General features: G+C 42.8%; 2 protein-coding genes across 2 annotated transcripts; one reads left to right on the top strand and one right to left on the bottom strand.

The window, feature by feature from the left end:
- Window positions 1-4803: 4803 nt before the first annotated feature.
- Window positions 4804-6933, top strand: LOC135328573 (olfactory receptor 5AR1-like). Its single transcript, XM_064513452.1, has 2 exons — window positions 4804-5781; window positions 6862-6933. Exons 1-2 carry the CDS (start codon window positions 4804-4806, stop codon window positions 6931-6933), a joined length of 1050 nt encoding a protein of 349 aa, XP_064369522.1.
- A 6923-nt stretch (window positions 6934-13856) lies between these two features.
- LOC135328572 (olfactory receptor 9G19-like) lies at window positions 13857-14804 on the bottom strand. Its single transcript, XM_064513451.1, has one exon. It carries the CDS (start codon window positions 14802-14804, stop codon window positions 13857-13859), a length of 948 nt encoding a protein of 315 aa, XP_064369521.1.
- Between the last annotated feature and the right edge of the window lie 4418 nt (window positions 14805-19222).

Raw genomic sequence — 19222 nt, 5'->3', positions numbered from 1 at the left:
ATAATCTTTGGTCACAAATGAGGTAAAACAGTGTGTATGTAAAAATCCAAAGTGGTTATTCGTTTCCCACTCTTGGCTGAAGAACAAGCAGAAATTGCACACAGGCAAATCAAAGGACTGTTCACAAATTACTTCCTCCTGCTACCGCTTCTACTTTTGAAAGCCAAATATCCTGAGGCAACAAGTTTCAGAATTCAACCATATGCAGTGTGAAAAATAGTTATTTTGCTTTAAGCCTAATTCAAAGTTAATCTTGAAAAAAGGCTGCCTCCTTGGTACCAGAGCCCATCAACCCGTTTCCTGAGGAATGCACAGCCCTTTTTCGCTCACACCAGGCCACATGGCTCTTGCTCTATAAACCATCATACCTTGGATCCCTGCCTCATTTTTCCTCTTCCTTTCTCCATGCCCAATGGAGGACTCACCCCAGGATAAACAGGGCTTCTGGGGTTCTCTGGATATGGTGGCACTCTCTTCAGGAGTCAAAGGAAGTCTCTCAAAGACGGCAAGCACGACCTGCTGTCCTGAGGCCCCATTTGTGCCCAAGAGACTGTAAAGAGGTATCCTAAAGAGGCTGCCAGAAGAAGACTAGGCGGACATGGCAATAAGGGGCAATGAAGGAAAAAGGCAAAACCCCTATCGCTAAACAAAACAAGACCAGAGCATGAGCCAGCTTGTGGCAGTGTATGCCAATTGTTATCTCAGTCGCTGGCATGGTTCTAGCTTATGGCAACTTGCTGCCTTCCAGGGGATGCTCAGATGTCGTTTAGGGAATAGAATGGAGCAGGGCCATTCCCCAGTAGGCATAATGGACAAGTCCACCCTGTTTGGGGCTGTAACAGAATTTAGCTGTATGGATGCCATATGTCTTCCTGCCAGAACCACGCAGTGGGCCATCCATTTGTCCCATGCCTCTTTTGTCTACTATGCATTAATGTGGATGTAGCCAGAGAGATCTGAGACCACAGGCACATACTGACCCTAGGCAAACATATCAAGGACAGGAGACAACAATAGAAGAGCATACCTAGGACGTGGTCCACAGGGCACAATACCTGCAAGACCAGGGCATGACACAGTTCTTCTGGGCAGACCAGCAGATCCCAAGAGGAGAGCCGATATTGATGGTGTTAGTGCAGCCAACAGTTTTGGGGAAAAATGAAAAAGGGCTTTTGCTGAGCATATCAGAATTTGTTACAAGCTGGAGGAGGAGAGCAGGGGGTCTTAGTGGTCTGCTGTATCTCTGGGGAGAGGCCCAGTTTCTATGCCCCATAGCCGGTGAACAATAGGCTGCCCCACTCCTGGAGAGGTCCTCCCTCTCTTGAGGGAGAGTGTGTTGCACAAGCAAGTGAGTCATGCTTTGTCTGAGATAAAAATCCATACGCAAGCCAGTCTGGGCAATTGTACTTCCTAAGCAGCTCTCCTCCTACCATGACTTTGAACCACCATATGGTCTTCTGAAGAAACTGTAGGCACTGCATCTACCAACACCTTTCTTTTTAAATAGGCAGGTAAGAAGAGCTTTGACAATTCAAGTTGTATCTGCTCAGGGTCACCCCTGGCACCCCTGGCAGGGCACCTCTCTAACACCCCACCTTTGGGTTGTTTTCAGGGGTCCTGGAGTGTAGCACAGCCAAAATGAGAAACCAGAATTGTGTGTTCTGGCCCACACAGGAGAGCAGAGATGTCTCTGCGAGCAGTTTTCAGACATGGTCTCGAAGTTGGCACATGCAAGACCTGACTGTGGCTTCAAAAGGAGGGTGTTGATTAACAAATTGCAAGAGTTATTTGGGGGGCTGATGAGCTACAGGTACTGTCTTTGGAGGAAGCTTCTTTTGGTAGATCCAAACAAGCATCTTTAGGCCAGTAGCAGGTAACAAAGAGATGACATGAGCTTCCGCTTACTTGTGCCTTACTGTATGTCCTAAGAAGCCATGTTCACACAGGTGATGCTGCACCAACACTCAGTAGGGGCAAAATGATCCAAAGGATACGACGCCACAACTGATTTATGTAGGAGCAAGTCTGACAATCTCATGGATGAGAAAGAGAAGAAAAACGAGGAGGAAAAAACACAAAAGCATGGGGGATATGGAAGAACTGGGTTTGTTAGATGTTTTGGAGTCCTTCAAAAATCACGCCCAACTAAAAGTGAGAATGTGAAACTAGCTGTTAAATAATCATCCATAATTCAGCTGAGCACAGATGCTTTTTGCATGCAGGAAGGTTTCTGGAATGAACAGAAATGCAAAATGGATGAAGGCAGTGTCTGAGCTATGCTTTTTCTTTGATATAAAGGTCACTAAGGTAAGATGCTAACTTCTTGAAGAAAGGCTGATATTTTGTATGGGTGTTTTCCCTAGAAGATCTAACTGCAAATGCCAGAATTGTTTTGTTTTTTTCTTTTAAAAGCAATAAAAGATAATTTTCTCCCCATGAACCTGGCTTTGACTCTCACAGAAGACCTGGATACAACTCCCTAGTTTTTTAATAACAGGATATCTCCTTTAATGTTAAAACAAATTGTAGCAGACGAGTTCATGAATGGTTTTCCCTCCCCTTCTTCCGTTCCTCCCTGACTAGCATGTACAAAAATTCCCCAAATCCTAAACCTATTTCCTAATCCTTGAATCTTTATTTCTTGAATCGATTCTTTTTAATTCTCTATGATTCCAAGAGATAAATTGTACACAAAAAGAAGTAGGAAAAACACCCTAGTTTACACCTTATTTGATGAAAGTCGTTGTGTTTACTTAGCATTTGTATATGTCTCCTCCTTAAGGAGCTATTTCCAAAATTATGAACTCCCAGGAGAAATTTCTGCATGACACAATTAGGAAGTTACTGGTGAAACCCTCGGTATTGTAATGAAGGGATCATATAAACAGTGCTTTTTCTTGGTCAGGAATTGATGCCCTTCATGACTGGCAAATCATTCTTGCTTTTAACACAAACACTTGGAGAAGAAGGGGCTTATTTCCTACATGAAATTTTTGTCTAGGAGACATCAAGCGACGCCTGTGTGCCTCTGGTAAGATGAAAAGGTCCCTGGAATGTGAGCAAACAGGTGAGTTGGGGAGCACCTCTCAATTTTAGCCTAAATCATGCCATGAAGAGCTGGTCTGTTACAAAGGGCGTACTTCAGATAGGAACCTGTTTGCACATGAAATAGTCACCCAAGGTTAGGATATGCCTTGCTAAAGCCGGGTATTTAGATGTTTATCCAAGTCTCAGGTAGATGCTAGCTTAGGCTCTATTTAAAGTCAACAGAGTTACATAGGCACTGTCAGAGGTTATCATCCCCAGGATCTTAGCCGATTATTTTAATTAAGACTGCTGGGATTCAAAATTATTTTCTAGTGACTGGTGAGGTCAGCTGGTTTGGCCAAGGTGATGCAATGGCTCTACAAAACACTGGTGGTCTAAGATGTGTTAAATAGCCAGCAGCTACTTAGCAGACACTTAATGACCAGGAACTTCACACTGCTTTTACATGCTGTGTTAAAAATTCTCTGTATGATCACTGATATCTATCTCTGATATCGTTAATATTTACAAAGCAGGTTAATATGACAAGGTGGGGAGAGAGCACAGAAGAAAACTAAATAGAAAGTGTGTGATATATTTGTTTCTCACTGGGTGCCTTTTTACCATGCTGGAAAAAGCATGCAGTCTTGCTCTTGAGCTCTTTTTTGTCTCACACTTTTCACATGAAGCAGAGTAAGAGGACTGGCGTTGTATGGCCTGGTGGATTTCTGCTGCTTGCTATACTTTGAACATCACTGCATGGAAACCTTCATGGTGGGCTATTTGGCAAACTTCAAATTGTTTTAGAGTGGTGTGAAAGTTTTTGTAACTGGCTTGAATCCTAGAATGAAATATAAATTTTGTGAAGTCCCAGTTTCACAAAATCCAGATTTAAGGGGGACTTCTGTGCAAGTCAAATAAGGGCATATGCGTTACATTTTCCATAGATTATTGCATGCAGAATGGTCCTTTACAATGACGTAATTCAATATCTTGTGTAACACAGTTCACAGACCCTCACTGAGGGCTTTCTGTAACTAGCTCTAACTTCTGTTTTAAAAAGACATAGGCTTTTGTCATTCTTTTTCTAAATGATATTATCAGTATCTTACTCCCCCTGTTTAGTAATGGAACTGTAGTATTATTGGGGTATCCATTGGCACTGATCTTTTACAATTCTTTTCATTGTCTTTCTCAATTCAGTGGCATCACAAGAATGATACAAATATCACCACGTTTAAAAGGATGTTACACTTCCACTAAATCTCCTGGTTCAAACTTAATTTCAAAGTTGCTCCCACCTTCGCCATCATAAGGAAGGGAAGAAAGGAGAATTTTATTCTAACTTTCCTAAAGATAGTTCCCTAAGAAATCCCTCTCTCTCTCACCAGTGCTTTCCCTCTTTCTATCTTCTCAGACAAGGATTTTTTAAAAATACAGACTTAGTTTTCTAAAGCCAGAAGAAATTGCTGTGGTTGTTTCTTTGATAATAACCCATTATTACCACTGGTAATAACAAATTTCATAGCTTCTTCAGGAGATGGAACAAATCTTCCTATTGGGAAGTGACATTATTAAACCAAATTAGTAGTGACTGGAAGAGAATACTACCTTTAGAAATACATTCCATCATGTACCTTGTTTTCCCTGAAATGTGTTTTGAGGCAAACCTTCAATATGTTGTTCTACAGTTCCTGCCTCTGAGCTTTGTGCTTCCTAATAAAAAAGTCATGTATTTATCTACCATTTATATGGGGGGGGGGGAGGGGAAGGAATATGTTGACTTTGTGTTTCTCTATGTCTCTGCTTTCATACAGCAACTGTGTTGTGATGATGGACAAAGGAAATCACACCCTCTTTGCTGAATTTGTTCTCTCTGGATTCTCAGAGCATCTGAATGTCCAGGCCATCCTCTTTATGGTGTTTCTAGTCGTCTATGTGATCACTCTATTAGGGAATCTGGGGATGATTGTGTTAATCCGAATAGATTCTCGGCTTCACACCCCAATGTACTTCTTCCTAAACTGCTTATCCTTCTTAGACATCTGCTATTCTTCCTCAATCACCCCCAGATTGCTCAAAGATCTTGTAGCAAAGAGGAAAGTAATTTCTTACTCTGCATGCCTTACACAATTTTATTTCTACGCTACCTTCGCCACCGCTGAATGCTACCTCCTGGCTGTTATGGCGTATGATCGCTACATGGCCATCTGTAGCCCATTGCTCTATGCAGTCTCCATGTCCAGCAGAGTGTGTGCCCTGCTGGTAGCTGGCTCATATATTGCTGGGCTTGTGAATGCCACCATCCATACAGGGTTTGCATTTCGACTGTCCTTCTGTGGTCCCAACGTCATCAATCATTTTTACTGTGAGGGGCCCCCACTTTATGCCATTTCTTGTACGGACCCAACCATCAATGAGGTTATGATGTTTGTTGTGGTTGGCTTCAATTTGTTGATCACCAGCCTGATCATTCTTCTCTCCTACACTTACATCCTGGCCACCATCCTGAGAATGAGCTCGGCTGTGGGCAGGTACAAAACCTTCTCCACATGTGCTTCCCACCTGGCAGCTGTGACTCTCTTCTATGGATCTGCTGCATCTATGTACTCACGGCCTAGCTCCAGGCATTCCCAGCACCTCGACAAAGTGGCCTCTGTGTTTTACACCATGGTGACCCCCATGCTGAACCCCCTCATCTACAGCCTGAGGAACAAGGAGGTGAAGGATGCCCTCAGGAGACTGATAGATAGGACACATTCATCTGAAAGCTAATTTTTCCTGATGCTTCGGAAGAATCGAGAGGTCTCTTTAGAAACATTTATACTCTCCTGTGTCTGTAGGACTATGGTATGAAAATAGCACTCTCCTGTGAACTAGTGGTGAGCAACTGGACACATGTATTGGGAAATTTCTGCCTTGTTCCTAAACATTTGGTCATTAACTGCTCTTGGATTAAATTGTTTATTGACCTGTCTCAGTCAGGTATGCATTTGCCATTCTTTCCTTGGTGTTTACAGTCTTTATTAGTAATTCCAGGAATTTAGCCCTTTTGACCACTTGTGGTTTGAGAATACATTAGCGGTTATCTTCAGTAATGACGATTAATAATAGCTATTGCTGTCAGTGTGAAAATGATTATCAGAGCTCCTTTCATATGAAGAAATGGGCAGGTTTCTGGTGAACACATCAAAGTGTTTACAGCTCACTGAGCACTAAACTTGATCATCTGACCAGAAGATCACGGTTCAGTTCCCAGAAGTGTCACAGACTCCTTATGTGACATGAGGTAAGTTGCTTAGGCCCAGGTTTGCCCCATCTAAGTAAAGTGCCTCCTAGGTTCTCTTTCTAATCAGTAGGAAAAAAAATGTGTGGGACTGATTGAACTCATGGGACATTCTTTGTCTTCTGAAATGCCTACCTCCTTCCATAGACTACAGGGGGAACTTGGACTGCCTATGTTGTTAAACTGGGCACCATCTTTTCATGTTAAAGGCAGCTTGGATGAATCCAGCGTGAAAGAGACAACCTATTCAACTCCAGCTTGAATATATACAAATTCATGTATATAAATATATGCATGCGCGCGCACACACACACACACACACACGTTTATTTACTTATAAAATAGACAATATAATATGCTTGCGTGTATATGTATGTACATCATGCGTATTTATTTAGGGTTTTGATGGATTGTCATTTTGATTCTTGGTTCTTCTGACCTAGTTTTAAAATCTGTAGATATAAATGACAGTATGTGCATTTATAGATACATAATGCAATTTTATGTATATAAATTGGGACTTAGGCAGAATGTAGATACCTTTGGTCAGGAAAGTCTTCCCCTCCCTCAAGAAATCCCTGACTCCAGGCACCAAGCAGCTTCCTTTTTCCTTAGCCTGAAAGCTCCTTAGATGCTTAAACATAGACACCTTCATCTCAATGGCAGCTCTCTCCACAGGTTCATGTTCTCAGCTTCTTCCTGCTTTTTCTATTGTCCTTTTTAACCCTAAAATGGGATTGGATATTTCCAGCCAGTATGTTACCACAAGCATTAGTAATACAAGAATGTCTCAGCTGACATGGCTTTTCTCAGACCTGGAGTATGACTGTGGCCATACTCTTGTCTGGATGGCTTAATGGATTGTTCAACTGAGCCTGCACAGCAGTTCACAGTTTAAGCCAATGGAGTTGATGAGGCATGTGCTTGGTTCTGGAACAAAGAACATTCTGATGTATTGTTTAGTACAATGAAAACAACCACCAGGATGAAAAATCATATCTGCTTAGAACAAGTTGTGACATGACTTATTAGGTGGCCAGGATTGAGACTACAGCCTCATCAGTCAAGGTCACTGATAGTCACTTCTTGTGAATCAAAGTGTGTAATATTCACTGAGATAGTAATACAAGCTAGAGAAAAAGTCTATAAATAAAAAAGCTGCTCAAATATTTCCTTTTTTTCTCCCCACCCTTCCTTCCCCGACTATTCACATCAAGGTCACTGAAATCACTCTGTGTGCATTTCTGCTACGCATTTGCCCACACAGGAATTTTGAAAGATAAGAGGGAACAAGCCTGGGGGTCTCTGCATACAGGTCCTGGAAGCTCTTCCTCTTGCTCAAGGGAAATCAATGAGTTCTTCAGAAAAAAATAGCTTCCCTGGCTCTCCACTGACTTTACGTACAGGCAAGGCAGAAGACTTTTCCATGAATCATTTGGTCAGAGTTTGTACTTCAACCCACTGTATGTGTTGTCTTTGTGTCTCAGAAGAAGCAAAAGGTGCCTTTGATCACAAGACGCCGGGTAAGTTCAGGAACCTTCTCCTCTAAATTTTTACAGAAGATTTAATTATCAGGAGGAGAATTATTCCCTCCTCACACTTGTCTTTTAATAAAATATATATTTAAACGAGTTATTTGACTGAAGACACCCGGGAGGCACCCATGAGACTGAAGACACCCAGGAGGCACCCAGGAGAGACTGACTCATATGCTTGATAGTTTTCTTCTTCTCTTCCACAGGCAACATAAACTGCATCATAGAGATGATGTGTGTTATGCTTAGCACAGATCATATTCCCATAGAACAAAAATGAGAAAGCATCCAATTAGGATGTTGTTTTTGCTTACTTTGAACTATGTAATCATTTTGAAAACTATGTTATCATTTCTCTGATTTCTTTTTTGCTGGTGTCACCTCCTCTCTCGTGCATGTTGTGGGTTGTGGGGGTGGGGAGGTTCATGTCACTTAACCTCAGCCATCCATAAGTTAGGCATGAGCTTGGAACAGTTGCCAAGGCTTCCTTTCAAGTCAATAGAGGCAGAGAAGTGGATATTGCCTGTGGATGATTCATCTCGCCTCTCTTAGATAACCATACGGTGATGGGATCACTCGCCCTCCGATGTTGCCTTTCTCTTTGGGTTAGCTGTAAAGGGAACTTGGATACCCAAGTTTTAGATGGTTAGCTGGAAGATGGGAATCCCTTTCAAGCTTTCTTAGAAAGTGTTTCTTATCACCAGTTTTTTCTGAGACCTGTGTTTTTTCTAGCCTTAGAAAAAGCATTGTTTCCCAGTTTCTTATATCTACTCCTAATCACAAACAAAGGACAAAGTGCAGAGATTCTTGATGATTTGTTTCCAGCTGTATCTTTGTCTTCACAGTTATTGGATGATATATCAATGCTTCAAGGAAATCACAGCCTGATCACTGAGTGCATTTTAATGGCACTGACAGACTGTCCAGATTTTCAGGTCCCCATCTTTCTTTTTTCCTTTGTGATCTATACCATCCCCCTGTTGGGGAATTTTGGGATGACCACTCCCATGAAAAATCGGCCCCAGACTTCACATCCTCCACATATTTTTTCCTCAGCAACCTACCCTTCTTAGATATCTGCTGTTCCTCCTGCATTACCCCCCAAATGCTGACAGAACTCTTGTCAGAGAGAAAGGGCGTTCCTTCTGTTGGATGTGTTACCCTGTTTCATTTTTATGCAGTCTTTGCCACTATGACTGTTCCGAGCTAATGCCAAATGTATGGATGGCTGAGGTGAAGTGCCACCTCCTCCTGGCTGTGACGGCGTATGGCTGTTAGGCAGGCATCTGTAGCCTGCTGAACTACAAGGTCACTTTGTCCCAGAGAGCCTCTTACTTGTACCTGGCTCATATCTGGATGGGGCTGTGTACTCCATGGTACACACTGCCAACACCTTTCATCTGTCTTTTTGTGGTCCAAATGTCATCAATCATTTCTACTGTGAAGGTCCTCCAATATTAAAGCTCTCCTGCTCTGATACCAGTGTCAATGACACAGCCAGGCTTGTGTTTGTTGGATTCAATACGATCACCATGAGCCTGATTATCCTCATATCCTATGCTTACGCTCCGATTGCTATCCTGAAAATTCACTTTAAGCAGGACAAGTACCAAGCCTTTCCCACCTGTGCTTCCCATCTAACTGTGGTCACTGTCTTCTATGGGAACGCTACATTCCTTTTTTTTCATGGCCTAGTTCAAAACATTTGCTGGATCAGGAAAAGGTGGTGTCTGTTTTCTCTATGGTGGCGAGCCGCATGCTGAATCCCTTCATTTACAGCCTGAGGAACACAAGGGTGAAGGACAGCCTGAGGGCACTCCTGAAGGGGAAGGTTTCTTTCTAAAATGAGTGTCTAAAACTAACTGGAGTACAGCAAATGGATTTACCTTTAAAACAGGTCTTCTGGAAGGCACAGAGAGTGGAATTCACATAATCTAATTTCAATTAGGTGTACAAAACCAGTCTTAGCTTCCTGTATAGAATATGAAGAGAAAAAAGGACCTCCAGAAGGTGTTTCCAGATGGGGTTACAATACAGGCAAGATGAGGTGACAGTTTCTTTCATCTGCCTATAAAGGGAGCCTAGATAACTGTCTTATTTGTGCATAACTCAACATTTAAGTGTCAGTGAATCAAATGTAGTTTTAAAAATAAAAATGGAACTGACATATTGCTGTGTATTTCCCTCTGTGTTAATGTCCTGCTTATCTCTAATGGATGAGCTCTAAGGCTTACCCTTAAATATAACTGATACTGATTTTCAAGAGCAATTTTGAGTGATTTGCTTGCAGTGAATCCCATTTTGCACACAGCTTTTTTTTTCTTGAACCAGTCAACTTCTTATGCAAGTGGCAGTTCCACTGTTTGTGACAATTCCTTATTATTTTGTGTCCTAAAATTCCGGCTTCTGAAACCAATAATTGACAACAATAATAAAAATTATTAGTACAAAATTAATAATTTAGCCAACCCATTAATTAACAATTAAATTCAATAATAATTAACAATAATTAATCATGCTTGAGGCAGAACGTGTAGGGAAATAAAGAAAATAAGAGTGTTAGTAGCATTGCTTTTTGACTATGATGTGCCACTTGCAACACAGCAGAAGACATCAGCATGCAATCGTATCTCCCACATGTCCCTCTGCAGTGAGGGCTGAGGCATCACCCCATGCTCACGTGCTGCCCTGCCCTGACAGAGAACTGTCCAAACAGCTTCTAGAAAAAACAGTCCCTCCCATACCAGCAGGGGTAGAGAGGCTCACCACCATCCTCACAGAGGCTGAGGAAGGCAGGGCCCTAAGTGCACCAGCTGCTTCTGCAACCTCTTCTCCCCAGAAGGGCTTTGACTGCTCACAAGGCCAGCTGTGATATGGGGCAGCTGTGTGACCTTGGATCAGGCTGCTAGGAAAAGATCTGTGCAAAATCTTGGTGGGGGTCTCCTCCCTCTCTTTGCTTGAGGGCTGCATTTAAGCTCAGCTGCCTGCTCTGGCCCTTATGTGAGCTGTGTTGCAGCTGTGCCTGATCAGGTATGCTGCTGGTCTGCATCCAGATCTGATTTCCTGGCTGACCCTGGTTACTCTTACTGGACCTGCTCTGCCCTTCTTCTTTGGGTCCTCTGGTACTGCCCCATTGCTGGTGTGGTCCCTGCCCTATGTGCCTTGCTGTCAGATGCTTGATCAGCTGATGGTAAGAGATACGTAGCTTTGATTCCCTTCAGACTCTTGCAACAACTTCTGTACCAGCAGAGCAGCAGCTGCTGTGATAACAGAGTGGAGGACTGGAGAGGTGTGGAAGAGGGAGTCTGAGGCTCCTTAAAAAAACTGTTAGCATGCTGACAGTTCAACTCTGTGGTCACTGACTTCAGGGCCTGGGCTAGCTGTGACCAACCTGCTTGAGAAGAGTTCCTTGCCATTAACACAGAAGAAAGTTTCTTTCTTGTTAGTTTCTGCTAATTAGTCCCTCATGGCTTGTTAAGAAGAATGAGTAAGTTGACTACAAGCTCACTAAGAAGGTTTCAGGATCATTAGGATAATTTCTTCATGAAACCCAGAAAGACTTGTTAAGTGGATGCCTCCTGGGAGGGTGGCTGGCCTCCAAAGTGCATTTCTTGCTCTGGGAGGAGAGCAGTGTCGTTTGTGATGGCAACAGATTTAACCTCTATATGGTGAGAGCTTTGTGTTCAGGCCAGCTGAAAGGCTTTCTGTGGGTCCAGCTACAACTGCTACCACTGTTTGCACTGCTACAAACCTGTTCATAGAGCAAAGGCATCCCTGTTTTCATGACATGTACAGTTAACAAGCTTTTGCTGGTTCTCACTAACTGGACAATTTGTTCTTGCCTGCTTTTCACTAATGGAAAGAAAATTTAAAAAATAGTTCAAAAGCCCTTTAAATACTGTGAAACTTAGGGTTAGTCTAGAAAGAGTCTAGAAAGAGGTGGTATTTGCTCATGGATATACTCCCCCTTTTTCTGATTTGCTCTGCACTAAGTATAAGGGAGGATTTTGAATTTGTCTTTGTTTATACCCAGTAAAGGCTTCACCTGCTTCAGCTACTCCCAGGGAGCCTGTGGTATATGCAGGTATGTCCAGCAAGTCACCAGATCTGGACTTAATGTACCGAGGCTTGCTTGGCTGACATAAGTCAAGGCTTACTGATGCTGGCTGCTGCAGTGGCTAACTGGATCCTCTTGCTTGGGTAAGGAAGAGATCCTGGTGAGAAGTGAGAGCACCTGCCATCATAGTGTATCTCTGTCAAGGCTGCAAAGAACAGCTCTTTGGCAAAAGAGGCAGCAAGACATAACCCAGCAAGGTTGGTGCTTGTTCTGTGCCAGCTGTCATGCTCAGATTTTTCACTTGGCTATCTTTGCACACAGCAGTGAGGGCAGCCATTTGACGTGTGATCTGCCATCGGGGGATGAGGGTCTGCCCAGAAACCCAAGCATGGGGTAGCCTTGTTTCACTCGGCAAGCTAAGCCACGAGTGGGAGAGCAAAAATGTTCTTAGTGAGGTTGATGTCTCCTGATCCTGCTTGAGCTGGATCACAGTGATAGGCAGGCAGTGGTTATTTCAACACTCCTGCCTACAAGTAGAAGTGTGGAGAAAAGAGTAGCTGGTCAGTGAATCTGTATCATGGATAACATTCACTATCAGTTACTCGAGGCAATGGAAACTAGAAGTACTCACCCTTACCCCGGACAGGAAGGGACCAGCCAAGTGGCAGTCTCAACCCTGGCTCTTAATGGTGTATCGGGCCTCATAAAGAGGTTGCTGAGCCTGTTGGCGCACTCAGGGCCCTGACAGAAGGAACCAGTGAAGCTTGCTGGACTTCTGCAGATCTCTTCAGGAACACCATAGACTTTGAGTTTCTCGGTGTTAATGGGCCCTGGATAGATTCTGCCCCCTCCCCCCCTTCATTCTTAGAATGCGAAGCAAATTGAAATACACTGCATATGAATACCCATCGGATGTGGAGGATATAGATCTGTGTTTCCTCCTATTAAGACTTTGTGACTGGTGAATTAGTCTCAGCTGACTCTGGACATCTAAAAATTCATTGTCTAAATCTGAGTTAATGAGTCAGGTTCCTTCCAAAATATGTGAGAAGAGAGGATATTTCATCCCATCCTAAAATGGATAATTAAGAGAGGTGGGATGAATGGCGTAATTGGAGCAGATCTGTATAGCAGAACAGCAGGTGCAAGGAGATGATGTCTATGGCTTATACATTTCAGGACAGTTTCCTTTGGACTGAACTTATTTTGGTCCAAGGGTTTGAACAGCTGCTGGAAGTCAAATTGCATTAGATGCACTCCTAAAGCACATCTTCCTTTTAATTTCATCCCCAAAGAGCCCAGTTCAGACTGTCTGATCCTACCCTACCCTGCAATGCAAAGTAGAAAATGTAAATGGAGAAAATTGGAAGATCCTCTTTAAAACAACACTCTTTGTCTGAACAAAAAAATAATAATATAGACACACCTTTATTGATTACAGAAGGAGGCAAGTAACTTGGACTTAAGTAATTAACTTCTATTTATCTGCATTCAAAGGAGATGAATGCACCTCAGCTCCCCTAATCCTCCTCAACAGTCTTAATTACAAGGGGGGAAAAAAAAGCTTTTTCTTTTTCTTTTTCTTTTTTTTTCCCTTTCAGTTGGACTAAAATACTATAGAGGAAAAAGGTAGGTTAAGACCTAAGAAACTCCTTGATCTTTCTCTATATGCTTTCCTACAAGTGATACTAGAAGTGCTCGGGGCTGTGTGTATGTGTCTGTGTGGTGGGAGCATCCAGCTGAAGAAGTACTGAGGACTGGGGGGAGGCAGGAAGGACAGCAAGTATGTTTGCAACAGAGATGCCTCCAGTTTATCAGGAAGCATTTTGTGAACAGAAGAGCTTACACTCTATCAGCCTATAATTCCATATTTATTGTGAAAAGCAATAAAGAACACAAACAAGAAATATAGGTGTGTTTGCTGCTACATACACCTTCAGAGATTTAGTCCCTAATTTTCTTCTACTAAGAAACTTTCTCTCTTCACTAGTCTCCTCAGCGCGTCCTTCACATCCTTGTTCCTCAGGCTGTAGATCAGGGGATTCAGCATGGGGATCACTACTGTGTAAAACACAGAGACCACCTTGTCCCTCCGCAGGACGTAGGAAGAGCTGGGTCGTGAATAAATGAAGAGGATGGAGCCGTAGTAGAGGGTGACGGCTGTGAGGTGGGCAGCACAGGTGGAAAAGGCTTTGCGCTGTCCCTCAGCCGAGCGGATCTTCAGGATGGCAGCCAAGATGGAGGCATAGGAAGCGACGATGAATGCGGAGGGGAGGATGACATTGGAGGCCAAGATGAAATACAGGACCGCATGGTAGTTGTCTGGCACATTGCAGGAGAGCTTCACTAGCGGGGGCAGGTCGCAGAAGAAGTCATCAATGACGCTGGCATCGCAAAAGCTGAGGGTGAACGTGTGGCTGGTAATGATTGTGGAGTTGGCAAAACCACTGAGATAGGAGGCGACCACCAGCCCCACGCACAGCTTCTTGGACATGGCAGCAGCATAGAGCAGTGGGTCAGAGATGGCCATGTAACGATCATAGGCCATTGCTGCCAGCAGGTAGCACTCAGTATAGGCCAAGCCAGCAGAGAAGAAGAATTGAGTTGCGCACCCTTCAAAGGAGATGCTCTTGTCCTCAGAGACACAGTTTGCCAGGATCTTGGGGGTATAGACAGAGAAATACCAGAGATCCAGGAAGGACAAGTTCCCAATGAAAAAGTACATTGGGGTATGGAGCCGTGAGCTGCTGCATATTAACACAAGCAGGGTGATGTTTCCGGTAAGGCTAATGATGTAGACAATTGTGAACACCACAAACAAGAGAAGCTGCAGCGTTGGGTCAGTGGTGAACCCCAGGAGGATGAAGCTAGTGACTGTACTGTGATTTCTTTCTTCCATGGGCAGGGGAAGCTGACTGACCTGGAGACAGGGATCATCATGGTTATTTGATATTTGCAATGCAGGGTCTGCAGGCACCAACTGAGAGAAGGGCTTCCATTTTGCCTGGCATTCCTCTCAGACCCCAAACACTGGTCCATGTGTTAAGGGGCCAGATAGATAACATGGACACGGGCAGGAGGAGGCTACGTGGAAAAAGAAATAATAAGGAATTAACATGTTCAGATGTTTAGTAATGTTCCACGCTTCTAATCAGCAGTTAGAGAGATGCAGGAGTTCCAGCAAGGTGCAGATTGTATCCAAACAATCATCCCACATGTTAGACCTGATGTTAGGAACAAACATACATTACTGCTGTAGTTGTTTCCCTGAGGTTTCTGGAGAAAACAAATAATAAAATTAAAAGAAGTTTTGTCTTAAGAAAGGGTGCACTGTTACGACTGTGGCTAGGACTCAGTAGGAATGTTTGCTGTTTCGTGTCAAATAGAGATTTAACATTTGCATCGCTTTGATAGCTAAATTTGCTGTAAACATAAATACATACCTCCACCCTATGTATAGTGTTATGCATAGGTGTATGCACACAAACTGTTCCTATAAATTGCCTAGTATGCATTGTATACTTAATGAACTCTACACATAAAGAACACAGGATATGAGAATACGAGTGAGTATATGCTTATGTCCTTTGTATGTATTTGCTGACTATGCATTTCCTGACGTCTGTGAATGTAAAACCTGAAAGTTGCATCAATGTACTTGGACATTGAAATGTCTTAATTTGAAGTAGGTAGAATTGGAGATACATGCTTAGGAGCAATGCACGTAGATCTGCCATCTGGTACAAACCAACCTAGTTTCATTAAAATATTTTTGAGTCCTACCAGTAAGAGTACTGCCTCACTAAATTTGGGGGGGGGGGGGGGTTGCCTGAGCAAACACTATGGCATAAAAGTTATAAATGAGTGTATCTGGGAAGATCTCTATTTTTAGGCACATTCCCCAAAATATCAGTCATTCAGTATGAGTTTGGACACCTGAGTACAGGCATATTTGCATCTATAGAAGTTGGAATTCATCTCACCTAACCTTACTCGTCTAAAAACTAATTAATTAGGCTCTTCCTGTAGCCAGTTAAAGTGAGAGATTCTTCCACAGGGTAACTTGCCACACCTTAAAATAGGAGTCTAAATTGTATCTGTTTAGGCAGAATAGCTCACAAGCATACAAAAAAATGCTCTATTCCAAATGCCCATGGCAGCAGTATTTGTACGTTACAGTTTTTCCAAATATATTTTCTTTATTTGTCCCCTTTGAAAACTACAGTGTTGTTAAGGTGGAAGACTATATTCTTAGTTTTTCGTTTGCACATTAAACAACCTGGCAATTTTTAATCTTGGCAGCAGCCTGGGTTTGCTTTTCAAACTGTAGAATTCAGAGAGAATTCCCTCAGTTTTACTGAATGCTGCTATTGTCTAGCAGGTGAATTCCTGAGAAAACAATGGGATAGCCTTTCCAAAATCATATCTGGCACACCAGCTGGCTTGTATGCCTTGCATTCTTAAGTGACCTGCCCTATCCCTCTGATATCTCACTTATCTGAGTACTTAGTGTTTCTCTGCCTGTGGACTAGTGAGGGTGCCTGGAGAACCAGTTTAAAGCCTAGAGAGTTACCTTAGATGTGGATGCTTCACTTCAGACTTCTAGCAACAGCTGAGATGAATCCCACCTTTAGAGAGCATTAGGTGAGCTGTGTCTCGCTGTTTCATTATGACTTTCCCCAAGCATGATCCAGTTTTCTGAGCAGCTCCTTCAGGGGTCTCTGGTGCTATCTGTATGTTGAAGGTGGTGTGGTAGGTGTGATTTTTTTTTAATTTATTTTTTCTTTCATCTAGCCTGATATGGTGATTCTAATATTTCTACTCGGGTAGCACGGTGATGGCGAAGAAGAAGAAAGAGAAGAAAAGGAAAGAGGAAAATTAGTCCCCTTTAAGACGTGTCTTCCTGGATATCCTTTAAAAAAAAAAAAAAAAAAAAAAAAAAAAAAGGGACCAAAAGTTGGAAGCCTTAGAATTTCACTTAATCCCAGATTCTCTTACCTTGCAATGAAGATGCAGGAAGAACTGGCTCTAGTAATGACAAATTTGAGCGCGTCCAAGCCCTCAGGATAAACAAATGGAAAATAAACACACAAATCATTGTACAGGAATGAGAATAAGCAATGGTCCCATCAACCTATCCACAGTACGTACTCTTTATTGTCCCAATTATCCCTCTTACTCATGGTGTTGTCCAGCACAGCACTGACAGGAATTAGAGATCACCAGAACAAAGGGCAATGACGCTTCCCCTGTAAAATCTCTGCATTATCTCATAGGATAAGGCACAGAAAGCAGATATATTCTTCCCACTCCAAACACTGCCAGTTGTGGGTGCCCAGGGGTATTCATCCACTGCCTTGTTGTGCGGTTCCTTAAGGACCTGGTCCCTCACGTCTTTATTTCAGCCGTTCGGCATGTCCTTTTCACAGAGCGAAACATTGCTGTTCCTTCTGTGAATATGCAGTTCCCCATCCTACAGAGATCCCTTTAATTAGGCTTTATATCCTTGAAAAAGTATTTCAGAGCCCTCTTGGCTTTATGTGTTATGTGAACATATCTTTGTGCTCTTTCATATACCTGAATTTTCCAGCACTGTTTTGGGGAAAGATAGCAGAGGTCGATGTTGTGATGGAGGCAAGGAGGCCTTTCATTTGTGTGTCTTATGTAATTTTGGGCTTCAGCTGTTTCAGCTGAAACAGTTTGGCTCTGTAACGGGGTTTGTTGCAGTGACAAATTTTTGGCCAAGTGTCAGACCTGTGCTCAGGGTTCACCCAAATTTCTGAGGGCCTAAAGGGAAGTGACAATCCCTTCAGTGCAATTGCATCCGGTTCCTACATTTTGGAGAGGATTCACCCCACCTCTCTTTGGCTATGTGATATATGGTAAATTTTAAAGTGTAAGCTATTTTCTAGACAGAACTAGGCATTTCTGGGGAGTACTGGAAAGCTTCAGTAGTGGAGGAATGTTGCAGAAAAAGTGATGGACAACATTAGGGCTGCAGAAGTGTAAACTGAACCCTGAGCTGACATGCACATTTCAGTCACAGCAAAGAAGCTCAGCAGCATTTTGGGAGCAACTGCTGAGGAATTGCCTAGCTCTAGCACAGAGAAGTGGCAGAGAAAGTGGGCTGAAAGGATGATTTTGGTTATTTACTCTGCTTTTTAATGATGAAGGTCTCCATCATAGCCATGGGGCCACAGATAGTGACAGGTCACAGAGGACAGGTCACATGTAGTAATCAATACTGATGAAAGGCAAGATCTCTAGGTTCACACCTGCCCAGGCTGAAGGCCTAGAACTCAGCTTTGCCACCCTCCAGCTAAATGCTCTAGTCTCCAGGCTACTATACGCAGGGGGATGTCCCTATTTCCAGTTGGAGCTGAAGCGTCTGATGCTATTTTGGATTTGGGCTTGGGAGACTGAGATTATCACCAGGCAGCCTGAGTAGATGTTTAAGGGACTTCTGCAAGCTTTGTCTGAGGGAATTTAGAACACCTCTTCATTTTTATTGTCAAAATGAATACACACGTTTGTATACAATCTTATTCCCATTAATAATGGCAACAAGTAATAAATGATCTCTTAAGCACAGCTTTTTGAAGTTCTGAAAGTAGCAGCAACCTACTCAAACAAACAGCAATGTAGGGAGGTTACTGAATCTGTAAACGACTAAATCTCTTGGAAAAGGCATTCAGGGAGAGTAACTCATGATTCCATAAATCAAATCCACAGTCTTGTAGACAATACTCAGCATGGCATTTGGACTGAGTGGACAAGTCTCCGCAAAAAAATCTCTTTTAGGTAAGACTGCAATTCTGGAATTGCTTTGAATTTAGATAGTTTCCATTGCCTGGCTCTTTTCATTGGACTGCAAATAGCAAAAGAAAAAAAAATAAATACAAAAGGCTTGATGGGAGGAAAATCGCTGTCTTACCAAACCCATATTTGACTTACATTGCCTAAGACATTTTGAACTTTGATTTGGTGAGAATTCATATGCCTTGTATTTACAAATGAGCGGACCCTCTGGAATCACAGATGCGTTTTCAGCTGAGGGCTTTTCACATATCTCATTTTTGTTTTCAGGGAGTCCTTGTCTGCCAGGAGACCTAAGGATTCCTAGCAAGTATCCACCAGAAGAAAGAAGCTTCATTTCTCTTCATTTCTCAGACCTTGGGAGAAAACAAGTGAAGCTGCAGAATTTTATTTTACAATAAGCAAATGTCAAGATCCTTTCATCTCAACCCAAAGCATTACAGCCTCAAGGTGCACTTGCTTTATGCCTAACTTTTCCACAATAAGTCATAGGTTGCCCAG

The sequence above is a fragment of the Dromaius novaehollandiae genome, chromosome 5 (assembly GCF_036370855.1).
Source record: "Dromaius novaehollandiae isolate bDroNov1 chromosome 5, bDroNov1.hap1, whole genome shotgun sequence".
Lineage (NCBI taxonomy): Eukaryota > Metazoa > Chordata > Aves > Casuariiformes > Dromaiidae > Dromaius > Dromaius novaehollandiae.
The sequence above is the reverse complement of the archived record's forward strand: the minus strand, read 5'-3'. Positions and strand labels throughout refer to the sequence as shown.

What these genes read in the sequence shown, in the direction of transcription:
- LOC135328573 (XM_064513452.1), top strand. Translation starts at nt 4,804, where the DNA reads ATGTTGACTTTGTGTTTCTCTATGTCTCTGCTTTCATACAGCAACTGT. An exon ending in TCAGGAGACTGATAGATAGG is followed by an intron (nt 5,782 to 6,861) that starts ACACATTCATCT and finishes ATACCTTTGGTC; the next exon opens with AGGAAAGTCTTCCCCTCCCT.
- LOC135328572 (XM_064513451.1), bottom strand. Translation starts at nt 14,804, where the DNA reads ATGGAAGAAAGAAATCACAGTACAGTCACTAGCTTCATCCTCCTGGGG.